Below are 14,356 nucleotides of genomic sequence, written 5' to 3' on the forward strand. Positions count from 1 at the left end.
GCACACAATATACAGTATTTTCCATCCCCTTATTGGTTGGTCAGAACAAGCTAAATTCGACAAGCAATAAATCTGCAGCAATTTGCGAACAATAATAAATGTACTAATAGGCATCTCTGGTGAGTATAATATATTTTATTTATTTATGTTTTTGCCATCTTACCAGATGAATGTTGATTCTTAATTGCTCCGTATGGTGTACATGGCATAGTCGTATGCTATTATATGGTGTTTTTGTTTGCTATTGATGATTTCTACAATTGTGATTTGATTGCGGTGTTATTATGAGGTCGAATAAGTGGGGTAAATCCTCATTGAAGGCCCAGGTACCAAATGCGCGGGCCACACACCACCAGTATGACTTCATTTATTCATGTGAAAATATGGGAAATGCTGCATTGCACTAACGTGGAATGTGGAAAGAGCTCACAGTAATCAGATGCACCTGTGCTCGTCGGCATGCACCAGGTGAAGCAGTTTGATTCGATTGTCACCTTCCAGTCAGAGTGGATAAAAACAGTATCAGTGCTCTAAGTGCATGTTCAGTCACGATGGCTTTCATTTGGCATAGTGCATTGCTTCTGAGCTTAGCTGCGGCCATTGCAGTGTATGCAGGTAATGTTGGTTTAGCAAAAGTTTGTTTATTTTTTTAAATTTAAGCAAATTTGTGTTCTCATTTACTGTATTTGTTTTTTTTTTTTTTTTTCCCCCTCTTGAGATGTCAAGCTGGACTGTAGGCCAGATTTTATGTCACTGGTGTGGACGGAAAGCAGACACCATGCCGACACATCGCTTTTCCGTTTGGGAACTTGTGTTCCCACCAGCTTGTCTGCTCGGGAGGCAACTTTCACTGTGGAGTATGTAGACTGTAACTTCAGGACAATGGTGGGTACCTGTTTATGCCACCGTCTTGTGGTTTTGATGCCTTAACACTAAGACGTTCTACACTTTGTCATAGGTGACCGGGGACAAGGTAGTGCACACCAATGACTTGGTTTATTTGTCTCCTGGCTCTCAAGTGCCAACCTTCGTCCACCCTGTTATTTGCATATTTGACAGGTTGGTCGGTATGATGTGGTTCTGCGCCGTCAACCTCTAAAAGCGATCATTTCACCAATAACTGTTTTTGAAGTTGGCATTTAATATTGCACTAAACCTTTTTATTTTTTTGCAGGCCCAAAGAATGGTCCCCAACCACCTTTGACCCAGTATTCTCAACCTATGGCCAGTCGGGTCTAGTCTTCCATATGGCACTTATGAATGGTGGGTTCATGGCAAAAATGAGAGTTTTTGTGTGCTCAACATAATGTTTTTTTTTTTTTCTAGATGACTTTTCCGGTCCGGCTGAATCAACCCGTTTTTCTCTTGGTTCATTCATCCCAATCATGGCTCGTGTGGAAGAAAATACACATCAGCCATTGCTCCTTCTGATGGATGAGTGTATAGCTAGCACTACGCCAGAGCGCCAGCCTGACCAGTTTTACAACATTATTGGCAATAAGGGGTACTATCCAAAAGCAGGCTTCATGAGTAAACCTATAGCAATATAATCATTCTTTTCTTCATTAATAGGTGTCTTTTGGACAGCAAGATGTCACGTTCCAGATTTGAACCAAGGGAGAGGTCATCAGAAATCAGACTATATCTTCAAGCATTTAGATTTGCTCTTGAAGAGGAGGTAACTTTTTGTAATTGCAGAGTTGCCTTTTTCAACATGATGTTGACTTCATGTCCATGCTCTTCTCAACAGGTGTTTATCCACTGTAAACTTGTAGCTTGGGATCCAGCTGGTATTGACAACACTAAGAAGGCGTGCAACTTTGTCAAAGGGCACGGGTAAGTAGAATTTTTATCAGCTCCCCCATTTCGTTGAAATGTTCCTTAATTTACTAATCCCAACAAACGTTCACCATTTCAGTTGGGAGTTGGTGGACAACCCGGTGCATAGCAAGCTGTGTGACTGCTGTGAAACAAGCTGCAAGTCCAGGTGGTCAAGGAGTGTAGCTTCAGGTATTTCTGTTAACTCCCCCTACCCCCGCTCTCCTGGAATTTTGCTGACCTGAAAGTACTTTGTGCTTGCAGGGAAACATGGCGTTGTCCAGAATGCAGTCCTTGGACCACTGACTATCAGTGAAGTTGGTGTCTAGAGACAATTTTTGGTGTGGCATTTCCTTAACATGTATTCTTGCCAACAGGAATAGACTGCAAAATGTTTTCTCAAGCTGCTTGGTCAACCAATTTTCTAGCCTAAAATTTGTATATCCAATAAACATCTGGAACATATTTGTTTTGTGGCTATTTATTTTTTATTGCTGATTGCACAAGTTGGGGTATTGTATAAAAATGTAACTACTTCACGAACAAGCTTTGCATTCTATTCATCACAGACAATTACCAAGTTGTTTTTGACTAATGGAGAGTCTACAACTACAGACAAGCATGCATAAATGATAGTATAATAAAACAGTTTCCCTAATTTAGGTGGTCCACAGCCCCTGTGTAGTTATCCAGGATGTTCTAAGGCAGGCGTGCCCATTAAAGCCGAAGTCAACCCCCAATTTTTTTTTTTTTCTCAAGAATATGTTCCCAGCAGACCCACTAGTTGAAACGTAGCATTCTGATTAATTTTGTTTGTGGAATATGTTAAGCAAAATGCACACATTTTTAGCCATCTCTTGGGGCGGCTATTTTGTCTTTGACTGAAAATGACATCACAACTGTTCACGGCTAACCTGTTTTCTAAAGCTGAGCCGTGATTGGTCGTTACCTGAGCCCTGGGTAGTTGTGATGTAATTTTCAGTCGACAAGACGAAATGGCCACCCCCAGAGATGGCTAAAAATGAGTCGATTAACTCTTATTTCACAAATGCCATATTTATCAGAATGCCTTGTTTCAACTAGTGGGCTATCATAGAACATATTCTTAAAAAATGCTTGGGTTGAGTTTCGCTTTAAAGGAACATTCTTGAAGAAAAATCTATTGTACAGTTACAAAACCAAAGTATGTTTGGGTTGAGCTCCCATTTAGAGGAAGTCAACCCAAATATATTTTTTTCAAGAATGTTCAATGCAAGCCCACTAGTTGAAACAAGGCATTCTGATATCGCGTTTGTGGCATAAGAGTTAATCCACCCATTTTTGACCATCTCGGGGCGGCCATTTTGTCACTTGTCAACTGAAAATGACATCACAAGTGCTCAGGTAACGACCAATCAAGGCTGACCTGTTTTCTGAAGCTAAGCCATGACTGGTCGATACCTGAGCCCTGAGCAGTTGTGATGTCATTTTCAGTCGACAGAAGTTCCAAAATGGCCGCCCCCTGAGGTGGCTAAAAAGGGGTGATTTTTGCTGCTTAACTCATATTCCACAAACACAATATTAATCAGAGTGCCGTGTTTCAACTAGTGGGTCCGCTGGGAACATATTCTTGAAAAAATGTGTTTGGGTTGATTTCCCCTTTAAGGGTTAAGGCCAGTGAGTGTGTAGTTCAATTTCTCATCACAGTCAATGAGTCAGTGGCTTGGCCAAACTCGGTCACCACACATAAGCGATCGTAAATACTGAACAGGTTTATTCCAAGGCTTCCATAGCTTTCCTACCAGTCAAAGTGTTGGAAAGACTTGGAAACTCCGCCTCCTCACTAACTGTTTGTCTGGTCCTTGTTAAAGTTGTTTAAAGTTGCTGTTAGAGTTTTTCTAATTGTTTATGGAAATAGCCCCTGGTTTGCTGCAGTTTTGTATTTATATAAATCGTTTTTTCATTTCGAGTTTGTATGTAGTGTATTTGTATTAATACCGAAGTTCAGTGAATGTCTCAATAGTCACAAGTCAACTGCCTCATAGCTACTATTCGCAAGCTAACGGCGGCTAACTGTTGTCCATATTTGTCTCCCACTTCTCAGATTTGCGGCAGGTAAGATTACTAAAATATGAGAGTATGTTTTCGATTTGTCAGCATATTGAGTATTTAATTTCATGTTTGAAGTAACATGTGAAATCTGATTTGAAAATTTGAAGTAGCATAAACTCTTTTAGCTAACACGTGAAGACATTTAATAGCATGCTATTAGTTAAGAATAACTATGTTTGTGTGAGAGACATTTTTTGAATATGCTTGAAGATAATGTGATGACATACGTAAATAGAAGTGAAAAAGCAATTTATTGTAGATGTAAAGCTTAACTATCATTTTACAAGTCTTAAGTTTTGCTCGTAGCCTTTTTTGTTTGTTTGTTTGTTTGCAGCTAGGTTATGGAGTGGTTCCACTGCAACAAGTGCTTCTCAAGAACAGGATCAAAGTTTGCAGTGTCCAGCTGTGGACACATCTGCTGTGAGGCCTGCATTAAATCTGGCAAGGCTTGTCTGTTTTGATAATATTCTGATTCCTTGTAATAAGTGATTGACAATATGGTTTGAGTCACTCTTGCGATTGTGCATTTTCCCTCAGAGCAATGTGCCATATGTGGAACCAGGTGCACTTACCTGCCCATCACAGATCAGGTTGGTGATTTTGACTTTGGATCTTGTGTTGCGGTGACCCAATGTAATTTTCCACTTGCTAGAGTTGTATTTCATGCACAATTTAGATTAGATGTATTTAGTAAGAGCCAAATCGGTCCATATTTACTCACGAAGAGAAGGTAAGTTGAGTTGGTATTAAAATGATTATACAGAAGATATGAAAATGAATGAATTTGTTTTCACAGCATGCAAGCATTGATTCCCCAAAACCTTAATGGAATTGCCAAACTGATAACAGGTTCACACAAATACTGGTGTTAACAGTTAAACTTGGTTAAACTACAAATACACTGTGGCTTAAGACTTAAAATGTTTTTATTTAGCATGTACATAAAGCGAGAGCATAAAAAATAATCAGTACAGAAATATACACAAGCTTGATAAATGCTTATTTGTCTTTGGCATTGCAACTTCAAATCACCTTTTTGATCTATAATACTGATGGATTAACTAGTATTTATGTTAGCATTACTAAGTTCTGTTCAGGACATAATAAATCAGACAATTTTAATTCATTTCAAGCATTGACATGTTTTTAATTTCTGGCTATTCTGACGTGTCTTTTTCTGTTAAAAAATGCATATCGCCTTCCATCGCCTATCTATATCATTGATGCTGTTCAGAGTCGACGGATGCGCTAACAGAAGTGCGTTTAAAATGATGGATGGACAGACTGATAGGCGATTACTATTTAGTCCGGCTTGACAAAAAGGCGGATAGAATAATGGCGGAAGGGTACCCAGGTTGCAGCCGGATGGCGATAAACGGGCTGGCAAGTTTTAGTAAAATGCCCACCTCTGAATATGACGAAGTGATTATACATTTATATGACTTTCATGGTCATAGCCTTCTGAGAGATACTGAACCTACTGAATATAGATATATACACAACACTTGAGTTTTTACAACCATTTATCATGAGCTGAACTCAAAGATATAAAACGTGTTTCTATCTGCACAAGGACTTCTTTTAAATATTGTTCACAAATCTGTTTTAGTGACCACTACTCCTTTGCCGAGATAATCCGTCCACCTTCCAGGTGTGGGATATCAAAATGCTGTTTAGACTGCTTGACAATTGCACAAGTGTGTCTTAGGTTTACACTATAAAATGTGCAGTTTTATTGTATTTGGGGAGTTATGTCATGGACACTCTAATGTTGAAAGGATGTACACAATACCTGATGGCTGAAAACACAACCAGTTCTTGCGAGGCGAGCATACTCACCGGAAATGTCACCCACTCAGGATGTTTGGGTTGTTCTGGTGTGATGTGTACAACATGTTCCAGTTCTTACCAATATCCAACATCTTTGCACAGACATTGTAAAGGCGTGGGGCAACATTCCACAGGACTTAATTAATAACGTGATCAACATTATACAAAGAAGATCTGTTGCACTGCATTAAGCAAATGGTCGTCAGACCAGATACCTGAACCTGACCCCCCAGCCCCCCCCCCTTAATACAGTCAAACTGCACAGTTGAAAGTGGCCTTTTATTGTGGGCTGCCAAACTCACACCTTGTGCAGTGGAATAAAATGTGTTGCACTGTGTGAGGGAGATACTGGGATTGCTTTTTGGGGTACACTTTCATTCTCATAATCTTCAGTTGTGCTGTAGCAGAGGAATTAAAAAAATGCTGAATTGTCCTTAAACTCTACATATACACACGGATTTTGAAAAAACAAATCAGAAATAGGAAATTATTTCAGAATGTCTTTGGAAATGTTGATATGTATAAGGTGTGATAGTGGTCTTCCTAAAAAACAAATGGCTTTGTGTTTTAGATGAAACCACAGGAAAGGGTGTTTTTTATGGATCCTGTGAAGCTCATCCAGTCACGACTTGAACACATTTCACAGGTTTGTTCACCTTCAGCCCTTTTTACTGCGGTTCTTTTCATGACTCTGCCATTCTGAGAGGTATTTAACCTTATTGATGGCCTAAGAAAGCCCTGAATTCATATCTGAACATGAAAGGCGGGTACTCCCTCAGGTTGCCGATTTTCAGCGGGCACAAATGGAGCGGGCAACGGCTTATTTCAAGCACAAGTCTGTTGAACTTGAAAAGTGTTTGAAAGAAGTCACTCAGCAGAGTTACAGGTGACTGGCTCAAGGATGTATTCATTGTACTCGTAAATGAGACAAATATTTGCTTGGATTGTCACAGTTGTTTCTTTTGCCATAAGGCAAATAGCTGAATTGAAAAGAGAGAATGCTGATTTAAAAAGCCAAAATATGGAGCTGAAAAGAGAGATGGCCGAGCTGAAAAAGCCTCTTTCACAGAGGAGGGTACGTGTGTTCCTGAATTTTAAATTCGAATTTCAAAAGTGTTTTTGGAATAGTTGGTTAAAGTGGAAGTCTTCTCTCCATAGGCTTCTCCAGGACAATTTCAGACGAATGGGTAAAAGCAAATTTACCTCTCACAATGAATGATTTGTTGTGTTGAAGCTGTAACTGAAACTTGAGTCTCATATAGTGCTCGAAGGATCTCGCTCCCCGTGGCTGTCACTTCTCCTGGTAATCCCACTTAGCCAATTACCTCTTCCTAGATAAAAAAAAAAAAAAAAAATTCTGTTCGTAATTAAGCAGGATTATGCAAAACCTTCCCAACCAATTTCCTATGAAACTCTGAAGAAGAGGATTGTTTAAGAAGATAAGCAGTATTACATTATGGTGTGAATCCAAATACACTTGCAAATTGAGTCTCAAAATTTCATTATAATTCTGCATGATTACTAACGAAATTATGACACGTTGGGTATTTTTCACCCTTGCGGCGGTGTGTTCGCTATTGGAATGTTTTTTTTTTAATTTTTTTTTTTAATATTGTTGCTCAATCTAATAATTTTGATTCATGCTGTACTTGTTTTGTATCCCCAGTTACCCCTCATTTAAGAACTATGAGGTATGTCTGACACAGCCATGTTGTTATATAGCCCCAAAACTAACAAAAGAAAAGTATTTTACAACACACATAGGTCCCAATGTGTTGTTTGCTTTTCAGTCCAGCAGATTCCCCAGTGTGGCCCAGAGACAGAGGTCTTGGTCTTGCATCCCGTGCAGTTAAGTACCAGGATTATTCAATTCAATTTCTTATCATTTTTGAGCAAATGAAATGAACAAAATACTGTTCTGCATGCATTTGCAATAGTGTACTATCATGGAGTTGCTGCATATTAAAGACTCATTATGCAATCAACTACTTTTATAATAAATAAGTTCTCATGTGTACAGTATGATTTTCCCCAGACTCCTGGATCGACCACTTCTTTGTCTAGCCACAGCCCTCTTCTTCCATACGGACACAGTAAGTTATGTTTCCCATCATTCATTTGTGCATATTTGGTCTGATGGTCTCCGAATATTAAATGCCTTGATGTTCCTCACTGTTTTTAAAGGGACCCCGACATCCATCAGCCCATCTACAAGGTGAGAAACGCAATCCTTAAGTCATCTTTTTGTCTCATTTGTACATTCTGCTCTTCAATTTGTGTCATTCACAGAACACCAAACATCTTCCAGTTCCATCTGATGACTGACTTATCAATTCACTCACCTAGGCGTTAATCAAACCTGTTCTATTTGTAAATACACATCAAAAGCTGTTTTTGTTGAGAGAAAAAAAAAGGTAGGATTATTTTTTTGTCCACACTTCAGTTGTTGTACTGCGTTGTTTTCCGTTGAGTCATTTAAGTCATATGGTCTAGTTTCTTCATGGGGCTCGTTAGTCCTGGGTTAGGGTTAGATGCTTTAGGTCTACACATTAAATTGTGAGGGGCATTACCGTTAATTGCACAGTCGCTCGCAAAATTTACAATTCAAATCATTGCAATGATATGAAGCAGTGTTCGTACACAAATTCATCTTTGAATGTATTCCTGACAACTTTAGATGAATTTTTGAACGACTATTTTTTGAAACAGATGTAAACAAACGCTTCGGACATTTCTTTAAAACATAACCAAGTGAGGTGACTTGGTGCATGTATGCGATTGAAGATTAAAACAACTTGAATATAGTGCTGTTCGTCACAAGTAAGAAATAAAATATTTCTTATTATACATGTCGTGATCACCAGCTGATTCAAATTCTTTATATTGTTAAGTTACATGTACCTCATTTGTCTACTTTAATGATTTAATAAATTCACGGAGTTAGATCAGCATTGTGTTTTTTCTTAGCACAGTGAAATTGAAACCAGTATTTCAACAGATTAGCCAAGTGAATCAAGGACTGTGTTTTGGAAAAAGTCTGCAGAAGTGAATGGCAATGTTTGTAACTTGTTTTTTTTAATCTAAACTTGTATAAGTTAACAAACAACAGCAGGTTAAAGCAGGACAGTGTTTAGTACATGAAATAATTGGACTTATTAAACATAACGGTAGCAGGCTCCAAATCCAAAGTGCAAGATGTCAAATTAAAGGGGAAAATGTCCAGTGTGCATTCCTTATAAGGAATAATGGGTTACAAAGGAATGATTACAAACATGTCAGTGGCAAAGTCCACAGAAATCTTGTCTCGTCCACTGTACTCGGGTACCAAAAGAACCACCAGTTTAAATTACTGCTACAATGAGCTATTCTGCCATTTATATCTAAACAAGAAAAAATATAGCAAACCAGTGTACACATTTCTTTCCTATTTACAGAAACACAGGCAGCAAAGTTCTTCAGTTTCAAATATATTAGGATAAGCAGAAAATGAAGTCAATATACATGCCTCAAAGCTTGATTTGGGCTTGTACTCGGAAGACTAAATGTTACAATCATGCTTCAGATAAAGCAAAATAGTAGATACCAAGTGACAACTAAGCTTGCTGGTCGAGATGATATTATTGGAGTGCTCAGTCGACACGAACCCTTCAGTAGGTTTCAACCTTTAATCTGTAACGACAGGTTCTTGGTCAGTCTCCCCAACAACCTGAGCTGAGAACCAATCCCGCACTTGTTGGTAACTCATTTTAGATTTCTTGCATAATATGTCAAGGTCTTTTTCATTGAGTGAGCCTGTTGAGAGGAAATAGTTTACTAATGGCTGCACATTTGGGGAACCTGCACTGGTTCCATTCACTTGAGATTTCCGTTTGCGGCTACCACCAACTCGCGGAGACGTTCCTGAACCATTAGGTAAACCGGCATTACTCTGTTGGGCGGCGAGCTCTGCCAAGAATTTGTCACGGACCCCCTTAACCCATCGCAGCTGGCCGTTTTTCACAGCATAACGCGTGTCCCCAAACCACTGGATAACATCAGCTCGAGGTAAACCTGTAATCTTAACAAGTTCTGTGTAATCTTCACTCTTGGGCCACTGGCATCGCAGGAAGTGCTGCTTTAACAAAGCCAACTGCTCCTTGGTCTTTCTCGGTCTGCCACCAGATGTCCGGGATGTAGATGCCGTTGAGAGGTGTAGATTATTGCCCCTGACTGAGTGGACTGACTTCTTTGATGTGCTGATGTTGTCTGGGGGCTGTTTGTATGGTGACGCCGCAAGTGGTGGAGTTCCAGAGGGGGTGGAGCAGGGAGAGGACTTGAATGCGTCGGGCGGTTCCTGCGGAGGAGCCTGTTGGTCGAGCTTGCACGGCTTGACCAACTGCAAAGGCTCTTCTTCACTTTGTTCCCCGTCTTTTAGACTGTCTCCATCGCCAGACAGATCTTCCATCGCTTCATATCCCTCCGCCTCAAGGTCCCGTTCCCCGAAAGCCTCAAGGCTGTGAGACAAGAAAGTCTGAAAGAAATGTGAATTTCTTACCACATTGCTTCGGGCTCCTTCCTGGCCCTTCCCCGCGGGATTAATAAGACGACTCTTTTGAGTCGTAAGTGAAAGAGGTTCGCTTTGTTGTTCGTGTTTGCCTCCGACAACCGGGAGGGCAGAAAAGCCCTGGGCTGCCGCCAGGCTTCCCCGACCGACTCTAAGCTGGTAACGGCTGTCGCTGAACCATTTCCGGATGTCATTGCGGCTCAAACCAGTCTCTTCCTGCAAGCGCCTAAGCTCCACCTCTGCAGGCCAGTTCTCTCTCAAAAAGCTCTTGCGAAGTGCAGCAAGTTGAGCTTTAGACTTTTTATAGCGTCCATGGCGGTGTTGTTGTGGAGAGGACCCCGAAAGGTCCAAGGACACCTCAGCAGCAGCATCGGCGGCGGTGGCAGCCGCCGCATTAGCACTTGATGGTATGTCACTTGGTGGGCGGTAGAAGTAGGAATCCTGAGGTGGAGGTAATGTGGAACTGAAACACGGGGAGGTGGATTTGGTTGGTTTATAAGAATCTGGCGATTCACATTTTGGTTTCTTCTTCTGGGGAGTCACACTCGGGAAGACGGGCTCTGCTTCAGAATCTTTATCCTCAATTACTTTGGCTTCATCACTTGTTTCAGTGGAGTCATCAAAAGAATATGGCACTGATAGTTTCCGTCGTGTCTCCTCTATCTCCTCTGATGACCAACTGATCCCATATTTAATTCTCTGTACCATAAACCAAACCTTAACTTTGTCCAAGGGCAAAGAGCAAACGCGGGCCAGGGTGTTGACCTCAAGTGAAGATGGGTATGGAAACAAGTTAAAGGCTTGGACTAGCTCTGGAATGGAGTCAAGTTCGCGGGTTTGATCAGAATGTGTCCACACCAATTTTAGTTCTTCTGACACAAGGGGCAAGCACACAACAGAGTTGTGGTTGGTGGTGAAACCGGACGCAGAGCCAGGGTTGCTTTCAGGTGACCTGGCTGGAAGATGCAAATCTTGAACAGCATGTTTATCTTCTTGCTTTACTTTACAAACAGTCTTTGTCGTTTTGCTCTCCAAGAACTTCTTGGCCGCATATGGTCCCACTCTGCCATTTTGTTCATCGTAGGTCGCCATCTGGGCCTTACAAGTAGGGTGTTTCACCTGGAAGAAAAAGGGGGTTATTTCATATGTTGATAGTTTCGGGGTGAAAAAAAATATCTGATCACTATAGAGGTTATATGCTAATGCGTAAAGAACTTTTGTTTTGCCTTCATTGTCGCAGTCAGTTATCGGACAGCTGTTTCCCCTCCCCCCTCTACTTTGAACTCCTTATTCTGAACTCCCACTGAAATGAGTCGTATACCCGGTCCAGACTGGGTTCCCCTCCCCCAAAGTGTGGTGGGTGACTTTTGTTTTGTGTGAGCAGGGGGGTGGGTGGGGGGCACTGGTTGCAAAGGGTGGGAGCGTGGAGAACAGACATCCATGAGAAAACCCTTCACGGTTACGTTCTCACCCTTTTCTTGTTGGGCTTTGTTCCACTGCAAGTCTCCAAAGACAAGTAGAGCCTCTTCACGAAGCTAAACAGCAGAGCAGAAGCCTGTGAACTTGTAAATGGAGAAAATGATCAGTAATAGGCTTTCATTATTTTTTTTCCAAGTTAAAAAGTACTAAACTCAAAAACACATCAAAGGAGTTTGAGATACTTTATTAATGTTGAGCAACAGGTATCCACAAAACAAGCCAACTTCTTTGTATTACTATTTTAGAATCAAGAGTGGATAAACAGTATTAAGTACAAGTACCATTTTTTTTATTCACTGGATTTCATGAATGAGTGAGTAGTCTTTAACACGCACAGCCTGGACACAGTGCTCAACTACTTTTTAAAAAAACGACAAAATGTTCCTTAAGAGTGGACATTTTAAATAGGAAACAAGATGAAATCATGCGCATCTTGTTTTGAGACTGCGCCACGGCCGAAGATTTAGGTCGCTTTAGCTACGTAAGAAATGTGTAACCAAACCACGAGCCAACTCAAACGCCACAACGTTCGTCATTCGTGACCTATTGGAACAAATAGGGGCGGTAATTTAAGAAGCCGCCCCATGTTGTTGTTGTTTTTTTTTTTTAAATATTTTTTTTAAACACGTAAAGCGGTGAAATTAAAAATGTTGATTTAAATAAGGGGGTATACACGGCTAAAAAGTTGCCCGTTGTGCCACTAACAATGGTAGTCGTGCCAGTCCCCTCCATGGCGTACTAAGTAAAACGCTTGACTGAGCTGGCGCACTTCGCCGCCAGACACACTTCGATTTAACGTGGAAAATAAACTTACCACAAAATAATCCGTCGTACCGGGGTTCCGTGTGAGCGAAAAGACAGCAAGAAGAAAAGACCCAGTTTCCGTTTCGTGAGAGGCGGCTCTAAATGGCCGAAGTTTGGAAGAAGACTATGGACACAATGCCCGTCCGTCTGGCGGCTTGACCCTTGGTTTATTTAACCGAGCACCTCGTCGGATTAACGGCCAAGGAAGGCAAGATGCGACGGCGACCAAGTTTGTAGCCCTTTCGTCGGACTTGGTCTCGCTCGCCCCCCCGGTTAGGCTCTTTTATTTCCAAGTAAGAGCTGGTGTTCGGTCGCGATCGCTGCTTGGTCCGCGGCCGCTTTTGTTCTGTTGAGAAGTGTTTCCACTGTCCGGCCAGATCGAGGCGAGGCGGAGCTGCGGACCAGGAAGCCCAACAAGGCCCAACTGACTGTCACAGCCTCGGTGGAGTGGGTGTGCCAGTTTGCCGGGGAAGGCTTCACATTGGTGGGAGGAAGCGTCTGTACAACAAATCCCGGCCAGTGGGCTAAACACTAAACCCCCCCCCCCGCCCCCCACGTCAACCACGTTGTGCGCCCCCGTCAGATCTGGCCCACATACTATTTACCGATGTGACTTATTTGCGTACAGAATCATCTATTTTATCCATCAACCAACAGCGCAGTACTGTCCCGCATTGACATGGTGTGGTTTTAGAAGGCGATTATTCGGGGAGGTGTTTATTTTTTTTTTACAAATTATATGAAATATGTAAATGTAGTTGCTAAATGATGGTGCTTATAATTTGAGGGCTAGCTCCAACATAAAAAAATAAGCACACAGCACCGCAGTGGGCACAAACATGAAAAAAAAACACCAAAACATTATCGTATGAAAATGTTTGGGCACTACTGATCGTTTTCAAGATTTTTCCTTTATAAATCATTGGTTGTTCGGATCAGCAGTTTCAATTAAATATATCATATACAGTAGTCAGGTTGATGGTTTCCAAGCATGGAATGTCCGCTTTACAATATTTAGGTCTGGGGACTGATTTGTCCATTTCAAACGGTTGTACTTGTAAGTTGTTCCTCTGCAGGAATGCCTTAGTAATATTTGCGCAGTGTTTAGGGTTATTGTCTTGTTGAAATATCCAACCCCGGCACAACTTCAACTTTGTCACTGATTCTTGAACAATTTTCTCAAGTATCTGCAGATACTGACTGTAATATATGCAAACTTCAACAAGATTGCCAGCACCTGCACTGGCCACACAGTCCCACAGCATGATGGAAGCACCACCAAATTTTACTCTGGGTAGCAAGTGTTTGTCTTGGAATGCTGTGTTCTTCATCCGCCATGCACACCGCACCTTGTTGTCCAAATAACTTTAGTTGAATCAGTCCACAGCCCCTTATTCCAAAATGAAGCTGTCTTTTCTGACTGGGCGTTAATTTTTAGCATCCCTCTAGCGACTCTGTTTATGGCATGTGCGCAGAAAAGGATTCTTCTGCATTACTCTCCCATACAGCATCTGCTTGTATAATGTGTGTTGAATAGTTGAACGATGCATCGTGATACTGTCAGGAGCAAGATCATGTTGTAGGTCTTTGGCGCTTGTCTGTGGGATGAGTTTGACTGTTCTCACCATCCTTCACCTCTGCTTATCCGAGATTTTTCTTGGCCTGCCACTTTGGGAATTAACTAGAACTGTGACTGTCGTCACTGTTCTTCACTGACTGCTGAAATCTTTGAGCTAGCTTTTTCTATCTTTCCCCTAAACAATGATAATGAACAATCTTTGATTTCAGATC

The 14,356-nt window shown here is 41.3% G+C and overlaps 3 protein-coding genes across 6 annotated transcripts; 2 read left to right on the forward strand and 1 right to left on the reverse strand.

Moving 5' to 3' along the window:
- Positions 1-449: 449 nt before the first annotated feature.
- zp3f.1 (zona pellucida glycoprotein 3f, tandem duplicate 1) lies at positions 450-2,283 on the forward strand. Its single transcript, XM_086044019.1, has 9 exons — positions 450-615; positions 719-885; positions 959-1,059; positions 1,175-1,263; positions 1,327-1,504; positions 1,573-1,678; positions 1,751-1,836; positions 1,919-2,010; positions 2,083-2,283. Exons 1-9 carry the CDS (start codon positions 552-554, stop codon positions 2,145-2,147), a joined length of 948 nt encoding a protein of 315 aa, XP_085900145.1. The 5' UTR covers positions 450-551; the 3' UTR covers positions 2,148-2,283.
- Positions 2,284-3,508: 1,225 nt separating this feature from the next.
- Positions 3,509-8,663, forward strand: LOC147140569 (E3 ubiquitin-protein ligase RNF212B-like). 4 transcript variants are annotated; one of them, XR_015088456.1, is made up of 13 exons: positions 3,509-3,912; positions 4,244-4,350; positions 4,447-4,499; positions 6,311-6,385; positions 6,519-6,625; positions 6,712-6,814; positions 6,898-6,926; positions 7,002-7,042; positions 7,406-7,430; positions 7,530-7,585; positions 7,772-7,832; positions 7,924-7,954; positions 8,029-8,663. XR_015088456.1 is itself a non-coding variant. In XM_086043751.1 (13 exons), exons 4-13 carry the CDS (start codon positions 6,311-6,313, stop codon positions 8,090-8,092), a joined length of 606 nt encoding a protein of 201 aa, XP_085899877.1. In that variant the 5' UTR covers positions 3,509-3,912; positions 4,244-4,329; positions 4,447-4,499; the 3' UTR covers positions 8,093-8,663. The 4 variants fall into 4 exon arrangements, 3 of the variants coding, with proteins under 3 accessions (XP_085899877.1, XP_085899875.1, XP_085899876.1); XM_086043751.1 differs by having other exon boundaries at positions 4,244-4,329; positions 7,530-7,587; positions 7,760-7,832; XM_086043749.1 differs by having other exon boundaries at positions 7,530-7,587; positions 7,760-7,832; positions 8,029-8,661.
- Positions 8,664-8,793: 130 nt separating this feature from the next.
- On the reverse strand, positions 8,794-13,052 carry homeza (homeobox and leucine zipper encoding a). Its single transcript, XM_086043747.1, has 3 exons — positions 12,576-13,052; positions 11,754-11,844; positions 8,794-11,401 (listed from the first exon to the last, which is right to left on the reverse strand). The coding sequence occupies exon 3, from the start codon at positions 11,372-11,374 to the stop codon at positions 9,404-9,406; it is 1,971 nt and encodes a 656-aa protein (XP_085899873.1). The 5' UTR covers positions 11,375-11,401; positions 11,754-11,844; positions 12,576-13,052; the 3' UTR covers positions 8,794-9,403.
- Positions 13,053-14,356: the final 1,304 nt, after the last annotated feature.

This window comes from Filicampus tigris, chromosome 10, assembly GCF_054856515.1.
Source record: "Filicampus tigris isolate MCC_2025a chromosome 10, RoL_Ftig_1.0, whole genome shotgun sequence".
Taxonomy (NCBI): domain Eukaryota; kingdom Metazoa; phylum Chordata; class Actinopteri; order Syngnathiformes; family Syngnathidae; genus Filicampus; species Filicampus tigris.